We start from the raw sequence: 15,823 nt of genomic DNA on the forward strand, positions 1-15,823 counted from the left end.
GTGATGTCCAGGGATCAAAACAACTTTGGTTCAGTCAACTGGCCTATGCACATTTCATTTCCCCTGTTTGCAAAAACACAGGGGAAAAAAAAGGAAAGGGGGGGGTAATCTATTAGGGAAATTGACTGTAATCACGATTGTTATAACAACACGAGAGACGAGTGCGTTCGACAGCTCCCAAATCCAAACATTCAGTCACTGTCTGACCAAAGTAGTGAAATCCCTTCGCTGTGTGAGATGGTCCTGATGTAAAATCACTACGGATTCACCTGGCCGGATGTTGAGCTTCCCCTACACCCACTCACTGCAACCCCCCTGCTCCTCCCTAAACGAACGAAACGAACCTATATCACCCCGACTGGAGAATGAGGGGAGGCAGATGAGCAGCTTATGTGTTTGACTATTACATACATTTAGCCTAGTATTTTAGATCTGGCCAATTGAAATGGAGCTAGACCAGTTATGGAAACCTACCCAATTGGCTGCCTGATGTAAGGAAGGTGGGCGAGGGAGACAGGGACGTCGGGGGGTGGGTGTCAAACAACTGGGGTCTCCCTCAAAAAACACAGCCAGTATTACACACACGTGGAACCTAAATAAAGGTTAGTATTGCTCAGTTTTTTTGTTTTTTTTGGTTTGATATGTATTACATATACCTGGCCAGACTAATTGTTATGGCCAGTAGATCCCAGGCGTCCGTTCAAAGTGAGTGTCAATCCTGAACAATGGCCATGGCCACTTCCAGTCAATCGAACAGTGATGGCAATGCCAAGAAAGTGCCCATGTCTCCGTCTGAATTCTTCGCCAAAATTTACGGCACCGATCGCAAGTCAGCGGATTCTTCCAGTTCGACGGAGGAGGACAAACCTACAGCATCCGGTATGCAGATTGTGACTCATCGGTCACTTACCGAGACGGCACATTCTTCCTCTCTTGCTGCCATAGCTCTTCAGCAACACAGATCCGTTTCGGCAACGAGCTCTTGGCATCTCTATCCGTCGTGGAATCCGGAACAGTTATTCTGGGCCTCCAGGAATCAAGGATCTTTTTTCGATCCGCTTTCGCTACCTCCCGCGCTCACGGCCTTAAGTAAACAATTATATGAATTATTTCAATCATTTTTTTGGGGGGGGAGCTCCATTTGAACGAGTTAAAATGTTGTGCAGTGTCAGACATTTTGTTTTCGGTAGCAAAGCATGAAAATGAACGAATGGGTGTCATCTGCGTCAAGTTGAATATTCGAGTGTAGAGTCATCAGTCCGTGATGCAACATCTGCCCAACCGTCTAAGCCGAATTAGACTTGCTAAATTGCACTGTTCTTTTTGACACACGGACACACAGACACAAAGGAGCGACAGAAAGACAGAAAATAGAATACTGACAGACCAACTAGGCTATGGGCAAACGTTTTTAGAAATAACAAAATAAACGTCTGGCATTGCGTGCCTGGATTATTCGGACATTTAATTCACGCAGTCCTTTTTTTTTCGTTTTTAAACCCATTTTTTTTAAGTAGATAAATGCATCAACCCCCCGAGTGGTAACTGATGTCATTAGCCCCCAAAAAAGAATTTGACAAATTATTGAATGAGTAGCAGTCTAGCATAGCCATTTTCCATTCAAAGATTTCGTTTGAATTGGATTGCGCATTGTGTCGATGGCAATTTCAATGACCAATTCAATTCCGATTTGATCAACCATCGAGAAGAAAACGAGAGTGGAATGGGGAATATGTACCCATTACTTGAAAGGTAGGGAGTAGGAGGGTAGGTATGCACAATTACAGCACTGATCGCGCACAGGTATAATATAATCTGTGTTTTCCGTGATGAACACGCGTTCCCCCCTCTCTTTTTACTCGACGCAAAACCACTCCCCTATTGTACCTTAACCCCCATTACGGATATTGACAAGGTAAAAGAGAAGGTAAAAAAAAAAAAAGACATAGAGACTTGAAATAAAGTGGAGGGGGGAGGAAGAAGCTCCCACTTCAAACCGGATACGAGGGTGAGAATAATCGCCTCTCTTAAACATCTGTTGTCTCTTCCTCGTATACGATATTTAGAATAAAAGGGTCGGCAGGAGGAGGGTTGAGTCTATGGAACCATCACACGGAAGGTGAGGGGTGGATCTATTTATTAAATGTCAGAAACTATTAACCTATTAACCTCCCATATCGGTCGCGCTTTTGTGCGTTTCCCTTCAAACGACTGACGTTTTTCCCACATATTGAAATGGGCGAACCCCGTGTCCAAAATGTTAAATTGCACTGTAAATATCTGTCGGTAGATTGTACGCTTTAATTATGTGAGTCAAGTCTAGTCTTTGACATTCTGCCCGTCTATTGTGTTTTGCTTGATTTGATTTGAAAATTTCTCCCGCCATTCCGTCGAAAGTGGCCAGAAGGAAACGCAAAGGTCTGAGTCAGCGGAGGCAGAGGACAACGTTCACCCAAGAGCAAACACTCCGTCTGGAAGTCGAGTTCCAGTCAGCCGAGTACGTTTCGCGGACCAGACGCTCCGAATTGGCCGCAGCCCTTCGTTTGAGCGAGACCCAAATCAAAATCTGGTTCCAGAATCGGCGAGCAAAAGACAAGCGCATCGAGAAGGCCCACATCGATCATCAGTACAGGTAACGCATCTAATTTAAAAGCGTCTGAGGTGCACACGTGAGCGAGGGGAGGGCCTACACATAAATGATTGTCGTAAACGTAACTCGATAATGAACTGAGCAAAGTATGAAGGGCTTCTTTTTACGTCACGGATACGTTTCCTCCTCTATTCCCACGCGATCATCGAAAAAAACAAACAGAAAAAACGGAAGTGTCAGTGTAGTTTAGAAAGTAACGATAAGGTTGCACGTCGGTTAAATTTGTGTTGTTGTTGTTGTTGTTGGGTCTGGGAAGTGTAATAAACAATGTAGAAATAACTTACCGCACACGAAAGGGTGATTAATTTCCGGATCCGCCTTTTTTTTTTTGGACTCGGCAAAAACCCATCAAGCGCTAAAACGGCTGGAATTGTCACTGATACGCTCGTTTAGTATGACACAAACCAACCGGTGTTCTTTTCCGCCTTCTGTTTTTTTGTTTTTTTTCTGTACCGCTAATTCTGTTGGTTGCGTAACGAGACGGTTCCCACAATCTCATTCCACAACGCTAGATGGCAAGCGTTTCTAATAGAGAAAATTGTCCGTGTTAAAAATGGAAGAGTAATTTTTACCTGAAAAACAACAATGAAAACATTAAAATTTTGTTACATTAAAAGAATTACCTTACAACACGCCAGTCAATGTAAATGTAATTAAAAGAAAATACGTACGTTTACGTTTACCGTTATGCATTGTTGAAAGAAAAAAGAAAAAAGAAAAAACAAAACTGTTGGATCACGGGACTGATAAGGAAGAAAGTGAAACGGCCTCTGGTTTGCCTGATGAGTAAGCAAACTCCACGATTTCAATCGTTTTTCTTCTCTCTTTCAATAAGTTCTCGAGTATGTTCCAGGTGGCTTCCACCCCCCCGCAAATGGATATCGAAGCGTAGAGGAGGGGAAACTCTCTAGATGATTTTGTTCTTTTTGTTCTTTTGCCTCTCCAAATGCGGGCTGCCCTGAAATAAATCGTTTGATTCTAATTACGCAATAGGACAAAACAAGAAAAAGGGGAAGAGAGAGAGAGAGAGAAAATGCAGATGGGAAAGAAACGACCAACGCCCTATTCGAATTGCGTCCAGCTAGGCAGGTGATAAACGATAAAAAAACAAAAAACAAAAAACCAAAAACAAAAAAACAAAATAAAATAAAAGATATAAAAAAAAAAAAAAAAAAAAATGGTGTATACATTATTCATACCTACCCTTTCACTCTCGTCTGACGTTTGAGTGCACGACCCCCAAGAGAAGGCCATTCTGGCCAGATGACTTTAGTTTTTATGTGTAACAATTATGCAAGTCGGTTAACGGGGAAGGCCACACCCTTCAGCAAGAGACGGTGGGTCGGCAGCTGGTCAATAACATCTAACATTTTGGTGTCGTTGTAGATAGGATTTTTCAAAAATTCTGATTTCTTTTCCTTAAATCTTTTGTTTTTCACTTAAAAAAAAAAATGATTGGGCAGGTGCAATGAGTTGGCCACTCAGCAGGGCGTGTCGCCAACATCTCAGCAGCCGGACCATGTGTGCGGGCATTTATCTTGCAATTTGTCCTCGTTCCAGCCGCAAAACAAGCGGGATGCAGAGCTTTCGTTGCCGGTGAACGAAAGCGAAATGGACGACGAAGACAATGACACTCCAGTTTCCATTTGATCTACAAATGCCAATCATTTCGATTTCGTTTTTTAAAATGCATCAATTCCATTCTTTGCCATGTTATTCTATTCCTGCCAAAAATTGCCACTTTTTCTGTTTGAAACAAGCCCAGTCAACGCTCTCTTTTCTGTAAATAATCAAATGTCTGATGGGTTATAACAAAAGCAATTGCAATTGCTCTAGGAAAAGAAAACAAATAAAAAAAAAATAAAATACAGCACATCATCACACACAAAAGCTAAACAATAAGAATAATTATGTTGCCAGTCAGCACAGAGTCTGCAACAGTCAATCAAACTATTTTCCAAAACTCACCCAGATCTCTTCGAATGAAACAAAACTTGATGACTGATGGAAAAAAATGGAAATGAAATCTTGCTGCACCTGCGTTTCTGGCAGAAAGAAAGTTTTTTGGTCCATGTCTGTTCAAGAAACGACGTCGTCATTCGCAGGCGTTATTGAACGCAGTAAAATCGGGCGCGGTGCGGATCTAACTGCCTCCGATCTTTCCAGTCACGTCAAAGCTGTCTTCTTTCCCTCCAATGCCAACTGAGGTGTTGTATGTTACGGTACTTGATGAATAATAACATTTAAATTTCAATTTAACATCGGTCATTGGGTGGCTGGTTTCAAATGTTTGTAGACTGGCGTCATGAAGTCGTTCAACTTTTATTTTCTTGGTCTTGGGCCAAGTGAAACTTTCACTCTCTTCCTGCAGCGCATCTCATTTCCATAATATGAAAATATTTTTATTTTATTTTTTTATTTTATTTTATGATTAAAAAGCAGCCCGTTCTACAACTGTATGTTGTATATTAGCATTCACCTTGCTCCAGATATTTTTGAATTGCCACCTCCGGTCACAAGTCGAATTTTTTTCTCACCATAAAAGATTTCCCGTTAGGAGGGGCCTCCTCTCTTCTTTATTCATAATGATATTGCAACATCCACCGATTCAAATTTTTTGTTTTAAACTGAACAATAAAAGACCTGCAGGCTTTTAATATACCAAGTTTTGTTGTTGTTGTTGTTGTTGTACGCATTCAATTCTTCTCCGGCTATAGCGAAAAAGAGAAACCATGTAACTTTTTATTATTTCTCTTTGTCTTGGTCGTTTCCTTTTGATCTCACAGAGTCAAAACGGAATGAATTCAAGGCCCAAGATCTTACTCTTTTTTTTTGTAGAACGAAAGCTTTCATAAGATAAACCATTGACATCACCTAATGTACGTTTCAATGTTGTCAAGCAAAAACAATACGAGAGGTTACCGCATACGTTTAGATTAAATCACTCGAGATTGTAACGAAAGGTGCCGGCGTTACCTTCATTGTCAATGTATCCCATTGTTCTTCATGAATTATTCAGCGTAATTTTGGTATTAATGCCGTCTACGTTGTAGACTTTGAATACAATTTGAATTCACCTTGCGGTAAGCAAGCAGACGGCCAATTTCCTTGCAACGGCAGCTCGGAATTGACTCCATTCGACGGAATTGTTGAGATCAATTGGATACCAGACTGTTGCGACAATGAACGCAAGCGGGAAACATAAAGAAAACAGACGATTTCCGCTATGGTGAAACGCAAAATACGTTGATGATGCGGCTTGATAATTAATGTGGCGTGTGGAGACATCAATAGTAAAGTTTTTCCTTCTACTCTCCGCCATGATCTTACGATGGATGCTGGTTGTGGCCGATTGTTGCATCGATCAGTGAAAGCCCAATCTATTCAACATCTGGTAGAAACTGTCTCGTATCACATTGTGCTCTCATCATTATGTAATGCAAAGCTACATTTCTAATGCAAGACGAACAGGTGAGAACCCTGGACAGGATCAATACGGAAGGCAAAATATTCTGACGATGTGCAAAATTACATTGGGGGAGAAAGCGTTAACCAGTTGGTTGTGTTCAGTGAAAATCGACTACACCCTTGATAGCTTTTTTCCTCGGTTAAGGTTTTTGTCACTGTCGATTATTTTCCCACATTGTAGAGTGAGGCTGGTATATCGAATTGGCCTAGCCATTTTCAATTTGTGATGATGGTCTAAGCCCACAGTATATATACCATAACAATCAACACCTGATGGACTGTCAGTTGTCTTTCGAGTGTCTTAACAGTGACTTGCAATCCACTAAGATGAAGGTAAGTGTACACAAGAAAAAACAAAAACAAATATAGTTTAATAATAATTCTAACCTCTTTGATGACAGTTCCTTATTCTCGTGGTTTTGGTTTCCATCGTCGTTTCTGAAGCTCGATACGACAAACAAACAGCAAAACCACCTCCCATCAAGCCTTACAATCCTCTTCCAGCACACGAATCCAGTGTAAGATTGGCAATTTAACTGTTTTAAGAAGACTCGTTAGTCGAAACGTTAACGTTCTTTTACCACAATACAGAGCCCAATGCCTTACAAGTTCAGTTACGAAGTCAAGGGCGATGATTACACTAGTTTTGGCGATACGAGAGTTGGAGATAGACAGGGTAAAGTGTCAGGTTATTACCACGTTCAACTTGCTGATGGACGTCATCAACACGTCACTTACAAAGATGAAGGAAAAGGATTTATCGCTGATGTCAAGTATGAAGGAGAGGCCAAATACAGTGAGTCTAAACCAGTCGAGTACAAGAAACTAGCAGACGACTTCGGGACATCCTACAAGTCAGCTGATTATGGACTGCAGAACGTTGAACCGTCTTACAAGGAGCTATCCTATGAGAATTCAGTCAAAGAAAATCAACTAAACGAATGGGAGAATGAAAAATCACGAAAATCATCTGATGAGAAATCAAGCGAACAATTTTTCACAGAACCAGTTTACAATTTTCCGACGGCACTGTTTTATCAAGAGATATCTAGCACCACATCGTCCTACAAGGAATATGAATACACCCCGTCTAGTGACAAGGCTGTCGACACTACCCAAGTTCCACACACAACGAAGACGTACGATGTTCCTCCTCCGTCTAGCACGTCATTTTGGAAACCAATATCCGTTACTTCAAATTACAAGCCTGTTTACACAACAGCAGACTACAAAACGACGTCGATTTTCACTACCCCAGCCTCTATTGCACCTTCTACTACCCCAGACTATCACAAGCCCGTTAACTACACCGAAGCCAATAAAAAAACGACCGCCACCAAGGCTTATAAAAAGCCTGTCACTACCCCAGCCTCTATTGCACCTTCTACTACCCCAGACTATCACAAGGCCGTTAACTACACCGAAGCCAATAAAAAAACGACCGCCAACAAGGCTTATAAAAAGCCTGTCACTACCCCAGTTTACAAGACATCTGTTGCCACTACCCCTGCATACAAAACTCCGTCTCCCAGTAAAACACCAAAGGCACCCAAGGCACCCAAGAAACCCAAAGCTTCTTATCCGGTTACTACCCCAGCTTATAAGAAGCCCATCTATTTCGATCCGGTTTATAAGACTCCTGTTGTTACTACCCCAGGTCCAAAACATTACCCGACTACCACATACGCATACAAGACTCATCCCTACACCCCCAAAGCTTACAAAGCAGCATCTTACCAGATTTTACCTCAAAAACCGTTCACTGTTTACAAACCATATGCGAAAAAGGTTCCCGTCATCACACGAGTTGCTCCTTACACTGCTCCGGTGTACAAAACTCCTATTTACATAGCTCCAGGGTACAATAACGTTCCTCCTAACAAAGTGGTCACTTACAAACATGGAAAGTAAACATGAAAAAAATAATAGGGCCAGCTGTGCGAGCCCCAAAACTATAGTTTATGTCTAAGTACAATGTTTTTTTATTTTCTGAGATTGACAATGTTATATGCTCTTAACTGTGTAATGTGTGCAATCAGATGTATTGCTGATCGTTCTAAAAATACAATGACCTTGTTAAAAATTTTAATTTCAAAATCACTTTGGTTCTTAGCTATCGATATTGCAAGGTTGTTTTGCGAGTCACACGATTTTCACAACATCCAATAAAATTGTAATGGAAACTATTTATTTATTAAATATTGTTATCGATCTAGATTTTTTTTTTTTTTTTTTTAGTTCAATAGTCACTGCCAAAATCGGAATCACTTAATCATGCGTGAAAAGAGAGAGAGAAATCTCTGGTTACTCATGAAACAAGTCGTTGATTCAATATCAAGGACATTTCGGGTGGGGTATACATACCGTCAGCACACACAAAAATTGAATAAAAATAATAAAACCGGAACGTATCCATTACGTTATACCTACTAAGTCCAATTTATGAACGTGAACATTTACATTTCCACGCCAAAGGAGTTGCCTTCAGTGTAAAAATGTGGGGGGGATCTTGACCCGGTTTTGACATCCATGCCCAGTCTGCAAATGGACGTGAGGGATTTCGTGACTGCACATGGACAATGTGCTATATAAATGTCGAAATTGCTGGACTTTGGGTATCAGTTATCCAGCTGCTGTAAACACCACAACAAGTCCCCAACATGAAGGTAAACATGGTCGCAAAAACCAATACGATTTTCTGAATTAAAGTTAACCTGATGATTCTTAGGTTCTCATCCTCGCCGCACTCGTGACGATCGTCGCAGCCAAGTCAACTTATCCGGCAAAAACTTACAAACCTTCGTCGTATTCGGCACCAGCTTATGAAGCTCCTTCTTATTCGGCGCCCGCTTACGAGAAACCTGAGACCTACGTACATAATGAATTCAAAACCTCAATATCAAATTTGATGATTTACCACAAACAATTTCATTTCCAGAAAGCCGAACCCTACAGTTTCTCCTGGGATGTTAAAGATGAATATTACAATGATTATGCTCATTCGGAGACCAGCGACGGTCAAGTCGTGACCGGATCTTACCGAATTGAACTTCCTGATGGTCGTGGTCAAACAGTGACATACAGGGCCGACAGCAATGGGTACGTCGCTGATGTCAAGTACGACGGAGAAGCCAAATACCCGCCTCCCGATTACAAACCTGCTGCTTATTCGGCTCCCGAATACAAGGCCTCCACCTACAGGGTCCCTGCATACAAGCCCCCTGTTTACAAGAGTCGCGCTCGATATTGAATTGCATACAAATGTATCGCATTTTGTGTTTCATAGCTTATGAATTGTATGCACCCATAGCCGTCCTTTAAAAAAAAAAAAATAATAATAAATTTATTTATGTTTTTGAAAATTTCTGTTTTAATTGGCAAGAACTTGTTATCTTGTTATTTAATCAACCGGCAAAGAAAAGGAATGGTTGCAGAAAAAGAAAGCTTACAAAAAATCTGAAATCACTAGCATATCATTTATATGTGCGCCCAACAGAGAGGGAAAATACGCATCGAGAAGCACGATATGTTGCTTAATTTTTATTGCTATCTGATTTTTAAAAACGGTTATTTGCCATCCTCGAAAAGAAAAAAAACAAAATGTTGACTGAACGGATTTTTGGAATGGGAGGTTTCTCTCTCGCAGTTATTCATGCGATTTTGCACTTGTGAAACTACCTTCACCCATAAAAAAAAAAAACCCAAAACTAATCGTAAGGATGCATCAATGAACATGAAACTGTTTTAAATTTCATGTTCTCTTATTAAATTTAAATTACCGACTTGAGAGTAGTTGGGCGTTCAATTCAATTGTAAGGTTGAACGCAATTGAAACTAAAGCAAAGAACATGCACGGTGGCTTTATTCAAATGATATGATTAAAACAAGGTTACGTGTACAACTACGCGTTGAATGGAATAATTATGACACAAAGCCTCTTAACTGCATAAAACCTACAGAGCTTAACAAGCCCAAATTGAACAAATTGTAATGTTGATTGCAACATGGTGTAATTTCAGCTCAGCGAGTGAAAGGGAAAGAAATCTAGGCTAAAAATTTATGGCATGAGTCGTAGGTTCTTTTGTCCACCATCCATAGAAGGTGGGCAGCAGAGAGGGAGCATTTCGGGTGGAACAGAAGTAGACTATAACACATCCAATTTCGAACATTCCCCGCACGTTTGTTCACCGACACGAACTCCATTCACTTATGGGCATGCCATCCTCCGCCCATTTTTGCGGGATCGTCGGAAATGTTCGGATATATAAGGGCGTAAACGGTTCGATTGAGGTATCAGTTATTCAGCTGTTTTCATCCTAACAACAACTCTCAACATGAAGGTAAACTATAATTCAAAACACATAAGGCGAAGTCAGTTTCAAATAATGACAAATTTGAATAATGAATAGTTCCTCATCCTGGTCGTCTGCGTTGCTGTTGCCTCAGCCAACACTGCTTACCCGTCTCCGGCTTATCCAGCCCCAGCCTACCCGTCTCCAGCTTACAAACCGGAATCTTACGTATGCGCTTATTAGATCTTTATCATCAAAATAAGTTCAATTTGATTTAACTTGTCTGGTTTTGTTTGATTCCAGCCTCCCCAGCCTTACAGCTTTGCTTGGGGAGTGAATGATGCTCCATCATACAACAACTACGCCCATTCTGAGAGCAGCGATGGCAAAGTGACCACTGGATCATACCGCGTCGCACTGCCCGATGGCCGCACTCAGATCGTTAACTACAAAGCTGACAGTTACGGATACGTCGCTGACGTCAAATACGAGGGACAGGCCAAATACCCTGAATACAAACCAGCTGCTGCTTATCCTGCCCCAGCTTACAAAGCTCCAGCATATCCTGCTCCGGCTTACCCAGCTCCTGCCTACAAAGCCCCAGCTAAATACTGAAAGACTAACTAAATTTCAATTCGATTTTTGAAAAGACATATTATTTTTTATTCCCGTATATTTGTAAATGACGTATGTGTTGTTTGTGTGAACGAAATAAAATGTGTACAAGATTTACATTTGAGTGTATTTCCTTTTCAAGCAGAAGCAAAGATTTCTTTTTAAAAAGCCTCCTTTTCTGTAGCTGTTAAGTAAAAGGTAAATGAAAGTGGAGTTAGTCAATGATGCCGTATGGAGTAGCGCACCTGCAATTCGTATTAAACCAGCATGAAAACGTTGTTCTAATAATTGATCATTGTCGGAAGTCACACAAATATACCTGTCAATGATTAAGAGTTTTAGGTACTGTATACTACACCATCGTAACAGACATCGAAATCATTACGCAAAGAACTTCCATTATTCAGTGTTAAATCTACGTAGTTACCCATAAATAACCGATGAGGAAGAGTTCTGATATGTCCCAGAGAGATAAAGAAAGTAGAACGATATGCATTTGTTCAGGATGGGGCAAGTCGTGATACCTGTTCTTTAAGATAGCGAACCCGTCACGGCAGCCTTTTCTTATGCTAATACATCAGGATGTACTCATTAACAACCTGTGAAAGCATCTTGTATCATTCAGCCGTGTTTTTAAGTCTGTTTCGGATAAATTCATTTGTATTTGTGCTAATGAATGTCGTCTCCTCATAGATATAATATGGTCATGCTTAACAAATTAAAAATTTACTTAGACGATACCAACAGGAGGCCGTGCTTATCTAGTCTTCGTTGTCCGTGAACGTACAACCCTTCACTAGTAGAATTTCATGGTTGCAACATCTTGCGCGTAAGTTTCCACACCCTAGAAAGTGGGTGACTCTCTTTTTGAGACTCGGTATATAAATGCTGAAATTGGTCGGGTTTAAGGCATCAGTTATCCACCTGCTTCCAACCTCACAACAACTTACAACATGCAGGTAACCGTTGACACAAGAACACGTGGCTCTTTAAGAAAAATGGAGTAAGTGACTAACGAAAAACTAACGAAACAATTCTTTGACTTACTTGTACTGTAGTTCCTTATCCTCGCCGCCGTCGTTGCCATCGCCTCTGCCAACACCGGATACCCGGCTCCATCTTATCCAGCCCCCGGGTACCCTGCCCCAGCGTACAAACCCGAATCTTACGTAAGTGTTTACTGCAACCGTCTATAATTCAAATAATGCAGGGCAATTGTTTCAACTTCTTGTAACTAATGTGAATGTTTTTTGCCATTTCAATTAAAGCCACCACAGCCGTACAGCTTTGCTTGGGAAGTGAATGATGCCCCATCATACAACAACTACGCCCATTCCGAGAGCAGCGATGGCAAGGTGACTACCGGATCTTACCGTGTTGCCCTGCCCGATGGCCGCACTCAGATTGTAACCTACAAGGCTGACAGTTATGGTTACGTCGCTGATGTCAAATACGAGGGACAGGCCAAATACCCCGAATACAAACCAGCTTCTTCTTATCCTGCCCCAGCTTACAAAGCTCCATCTTATCCAGCGCCTGCCTACCCTGCTCCTGCCTACCCTGCCCCTGCCTATCCTGCCCCTGCCTACCCTGCCCCTGCCTACAAGGCTCCAGCTAAATACTAAAAGGCTAAAGCAGTTTGATTATCGAAGAGATATATAAAATTTCCTATTCGCATGCAATTGTAAATTATCAATCTGTTATTTGTACGAAACAAATACAATCCGTATCAGACGCCTACATCTTTTGTCTTTTCTTTTTACTATTTCCCCTGAAGGAAGCCTTTAATGTTGGCGCTTTTCATTTGGAAGCCTTTTTTTTCCGTCACCATTAACGTTACGGTAAACGAGCGAAACTAGTAGTTGATTTCAAATGATATACCAATGTTCCGCGTGAAACCAATAAATATTGTGAGATTCATCTTTGACATAAGTAGCCTATACATAGAAATTCTCGATATTGTTTTTTTTTAAATTGGGATTTGTAACAAAATTGCAGTGGCAAATCAGCGTCAAATTATGTGAAAGAGTGAGAACGAATGTAGATCAGTTGTTTTCTACCGAACGCGTGATACGCAATCAAACACAGTAAAACAACGTAAAATCAAAATAGCCTAAAGTGTGTTTATCTATACAAATCGGAAAGAGAAAAGAATTGTTGCCTTGCCTGCGGGGCCCTAATCATTCCTCTCGTCTTTCTAAAAAAAAAAAAAAAAAGAGGGAGAAAGGGATCACAGTCAATGATAAATCATTGGGATTAAAATCCAGAATAAAGCAGGAAAAAAAAAATGTACATTCTCTTGTCACAACATTAACCCGCTATTTTGAGCATAAATTAAGATATAAGGTTAACGACCTGCTTCTTGTCTGCAAGGTTTCCCTTTGAGCCTTACCAAACTACCTTCACCTCCAAAACGCGAATAAATCAAAGCCAATGTAGGCGAAAACTGCGATGTAGTACTCATTGGGTGAACAATCGCAGTGTCCGGAACAGTCAGGTAGAACCTGTTTTATTAGAACGTGATCTCAATTATCATATCCCGAACCAAGTTCCCGTTTGTCTACCAAACATGTAATTATTCACCAGAATTCTATATGTCATCGCCCTTTATGATTACATGTTTGTTCCAACCTTCGTTTGTACAAGCCAGAAAACAGATTTGACAGTATACAACGGCCACTGTAAATAGGCTAGATGTGAGGCGAACTCGTGATTTTAACGCAAGTGGATACTTCCATTGGCGATCGTTGTGAAAGGGAAAGAAAACTAGGCTAATGCGTGCAAAACAAACACGGGTTTTGGGTTCCCTATGGGCGATCAAAGACGGACATTTTGGGTTGGATACGCGGAAATTGTATATTACCAAGATAACGCTCAATTTCGGCTACTATACAAGTGAAAATTGTTCGCTAGAGGAAATCATTTCACCCGGACAATTTCACTTTTTCTAAAGTCTTCGTCAGCCTAAACGCAGTCTCTTCGTGACACGCAACCCTCGGGACTTCATGGTCTTGTAGCTACATAAAGGGGCGCGAAAGATTTATCACATGTATCAGTTACTCAGCTGCTTCCTACTTCACAACAAGGCGACAACATGAAGGTAAATTTCAGTTAAAACGTTGCGCAGCATTAAAAAAAAAAGTACAATAATTATATCCTAATAAAAATGTATTTTTGAACGATCAAGTTCCTCATCATTGCAACATTATTTGCTGCTGCTTCAGCTAATTCTTACGACCCGACTTCAACACCAGCTTACCCAACTCCCTCTGCCAAAGCCAATGAAGCCCCTTCAACTTACCAGCCCGAAAGCTACGTAAGTACATTTAATTGAATACAAATAATTGTCTCGTGTTTAAATTAACAATAACTTCCTACTTAACGTTCTGGACGTTCAATTGATCCTTTCTGTCTTTTCTTTTTCTTTAGACGCCTAAACCGTACAACTTCTCTTGGCAACTAAACGATGCTGAATCCTACAACAATTTTGCCCACTCGGAGAGTAGTGATGGTAAAGTCATCTCCGGATCTTACCGCGTTGACCTTCCTGACGGCCGCACTCAAATAGTTACATACAAAGACGACAGCAATGGATACGTGGCTATCGTCAAGTACGAGGGTGAAGCTAAGTACCCTAAATACAAACCCTCAGCATCTTACGCTGTTCCATCCTATAAATCTCCTGCTCCAGTCAACCAAGTACTTGCTGGATCATCCTATCAAAGTTCTACTACCCCATCTACTACCCAGTATAATACTCTAGCCACAGTAGCATACAAAGCTCCTGTCACTGTGGCCACTTTACCTTACACAACTCGATCGAAGAAGGAATACAAGGCCCCAGTTACTCGTTCCTATCGTGCTCCGGTTGATGTTGCTTCCAAAGTTCCAGTCGCTGCAGCTGCTCCGGCAGTTCCAGTATACAAATCGACTCCTGTTAGCAAAGCTCCTTCTCAGTATTAGTCAAATGACATTTTGTAAACTTGTTTGCGAGGTGGAATGATCAAGCCAATCAGCCACGATGTATTCGTTTTGTTAAGTGAATCAGAGAAATATACATGAAATTATTACACTTTTGAATTTCAATCGTTTCAGTTGTTCAGTTCCTTGTTGGAAATAAGGAAACGGCGCTTCTGCATTGAGAGGAAAACGGGAAATCGAATTGCATATTCATGAGATGACTAGCTGTATAAATGTAGACTATGCAAAATATCGTAACTAACATGACACTGGTTTTTCTAGTTTCACGTTTCTTTTAAATCATCACATGCTGTAATTAGCATTTTGCATATCACGCATTGCATGGTCGCATTTTTTACGTTTTCTAAAACATGGACAGATACAATTTCCCTAGTAAGAATTCAATTCGTAGTATTTTCCATACATAACACAGTCCCAAATCAGACGATAACGGCAACAGGTTATGCCCTCTAATTATAGTCGTATATGCATATAAAGCACTGGACATGAAGTTCGTTACCTTTTCAAATGTCATGACAGGTGTATCTTATGTTCAAAATGTAAAATGAACAACTTGAATTGCTTCTGGAATGCTTCCCTTAAAATTCAAAGACTTTCTCAACTGCTTTAACCTCGACAAAAAGAAACCAACTCCAACACTCATGTCAAACGAGACACGAATAATTGGTTGGGCAGTACAAAATAAGATGCACGCAACAGAATGGTATTCTTTTCGACCACACCACGAAAGGGAAATTTATTTAGACTACAATTTTGAAGGGAAATTGCAGATCAATATCTAGCAGACTGTGAGGAAGAAGCATTCAGGTGTAGACGG

The 15,823-nt window shown here is 40.8% G+C and overlaps 6 protein-coding genes across 6 annotated transcripts; all 6 read left to right on the top strand.

Moving 5' to 3' along the window:
- The first annotated feature begins 631 nt into the window (after window positions 1-631).
- On the top strand, window positions 632-4,540 carry LOC116931583 (homeobox protein rough). The gene is made up of 3 exons (XM_045167106.1): window positions 632-1,089; window positions 2,398-2,632; window positions 4,114-4,540. The coding sequence occupies exons 1-3, from the start codon at window positions 726-728 to the stop codon at window positions 4,298-4,300; spliced, it is 786 nt and encodes a 261-aa protein (XP_045023041.1). The 5' UTR covers window positions 632-725; the 3' UTR covers window positions 4,301-4,540.
- Window positions 4,541-6,347: 1,807 nt separating this feature from the next.
- LOC116934490 (adhesive plaque matrix protein) lies at window positions 6,348-8,195 on the top strand. The gene is made up of 3 exons (XM_045167105.1): window positions 6,348-6,451; window positions 6,520-6,636; window positions 6,710-8,195. Exons 1-3 carry the CDS (start codon window positions 6,392-6,394, stop codon window positions 8,027-8,029), a joined length of 1,497 nt encoding a protein of 498 aa, XP_045023040.1. The 5' UTR covers window positions 6,348-6,391; the 3' UTR covers window positions 8,030-8,195.
- Window positions 8,196-8,648: 453 nt separating this feature from the next.
- On the top strand, window positions 8,649-9,436 carry LOC116931592 (adhesive plaque matrix protein). Its single transcript, XM_032939189.2, has 3 exons — window positions 8,649-8,784; window positions 8,847-8,990; window positions 9,057-9,436. The coding sequence occupies exons 1-3, from the start codon at window positions 8,779-8,781 to the stop codon at window positions 9,366-9,368; spliced, it is 462 nt and encodes a 153-aa protein (XP_032795080.2). The 5' UTR covers window positions 8,649-8,778; the 3' UTR covers window positions 9,369-9,436.
- An 864-nt stretch (window positions 9,437-10,300) lies between these two features.
- On the top strand, window positions 10,301-11,142 carry LOC116931595 (cuticle protein 18.6). Its single transcript, XM_032939191.2, has 3 exons — window positions 10,301-10,458; window positions 10,528-10,638; window positions 10,714-11,142. Exons 1-3 carry the CDS (start codon window positions 10,453-10,455, stop codon window positions 11,023-11,025), a joined length of 429 nt encoding a protein of 142 aa, XP_032795082.2. The 5' UTR covers window positions 10,301-10,452; the 3' UTR covers window positions 11,026-11,142.
- A 681-nt stretch (window positions 11,143-11,823) lies between these two features.
- On the top strand, window positions 11,824-12,765 carry LOC116931591 (cuticle protein 18.6). The gene is made up of 3 exons (XM_032939188.2): window positions 11,824-11,984; window positions 12,084-12,194; window positions 12,294-12,765. The coding sequence occupies exons 1-3, from the start codon at window positions 11,979-11,981 to the stop codon at window positions 12,648-12,650; spliced, it is 474 nt and encodes a 157-aa protein (XP_032795079.1). The 5' UTR covers window positions 11,824-11,978; the 3' UTR covers window positions 12,651-12,765.
- Window positions 12,766-13,970: 1,205 nt separating this feature from the next.
- Window positions 13,971-15,105, top strand: LOC123467039 (cuticle protein-like). Its single transcript, XM_045167107.1, has 3 exons — window positions 13,971-14,125; window positions 14,213-14,341; window positions 14,455-15,105. The coding sequence occupies exons 1-3, from the start codon at window positions 14,120-14,122 to the stop codon at window positions 14,986-14,988; spliced, it is 669 nt and encodes a 222-aa protein (XP_045023042.1). The 5' UTR covers window positions 13,971-14,119; the 3' UTR covers window positions 14,989-15,105.
- Window positions 15,106-15,823: the final 718 nt, after the last annotated feature.

The sequence above is a fragment of the Daphnia magna genome, unplaced genomic scaffold, assembly GCF_020631705.1.
Source record: "Daphnia magna isolate NIES unplaced genomic scaffold, ASM2063170v1.1 Dm_contigs139, whole genome shotgun sequence".
Classification (NCBI taxonomy): Eukaryota; Metazoa; Arthropoda; class Branchiopoda; order Diplostraca; family Daphniidae; genus Daphnia; species Daphnia magna.

Bases quoted from the DNA above. Each gene is read 5' to 3' on its own strand.
- LOC116931591 (XM_032939188.2), top strand. The intron at 12,195-12,293 runs GTAAGTGTTTAC...TTTCAATTAAAG, and splicing joins CGTACAAACCCGAATCTTAC to CCACCACAGCCGTACAGCTT.
- LOC116931583 (XM_045167106.1), top strand. From the start codon at position 726: ATGGCCATGGCCACTTCCAGTCAATCGAACAGTGATGGCAATGCCAAG. The intron at 1,090-2,397 runs GTAAACAATTAT...TTCCGTCGAAAG, and splicing joins TCCCGCGCTCACGGCCTTAA to TGGCCAGAAGGAAACGCAAA. The intron at 2,633-4,113 runs GTAACGCATCTA...ATGATTGGGCAG, and splicing joins CACATCGATCATCAGTACAG to GTGCAATGAGTTGGCCACTC.
- LOC123467039 (XM_045167107.1), top strand. The intron at 14,342-14,454 runs GTAAGTACATTT...CTTTTTCTTTAG, and splicing joins CTTACCAGCCCGAAAGCTAC to ACGCCTAAACCGTACAACTT.
- LOC116931592 (XM_032939189.2), top strand. The intron at 8,991-9,056 runs GTACATAATGAA...TTTCATTTCCAG, and splicing joins ACGAGAAACCTGAGACCTAC to AAAGCCGAACCCTACAGTTT.
- LOC116934490 (XM_045167105.1), top strand. From the start codon at position 6,392: ATGGACTGTCAGTTGTCTTTCGAGTGTCTTAACAGTGACTTGCAATCC. The intron at 6,452-6,519 runs GTAAGTGTACAC...CTTTGATGACAG, and splicing joins TGCAATCCACTAAGATGAAG to TTCCTTATTCTCGTGGTTTT. The intron at 6,637-6,709 runs GTAAGATTGGCA...ACCACAATACAG, and splicing joins TTCCAGCACACGAATCCAGT to AGCCCAATGCCTTACAAGTT.
- LOC116931595 (XM_032939191.2), top strand. The intron at 10,639-10,713 runs GTATGCGCTTAT...GTTTGATTCCAG, and splicing joins CTTACAAACCGGAATCTTAC to CCTCCCCAGCCTTACAGCTT.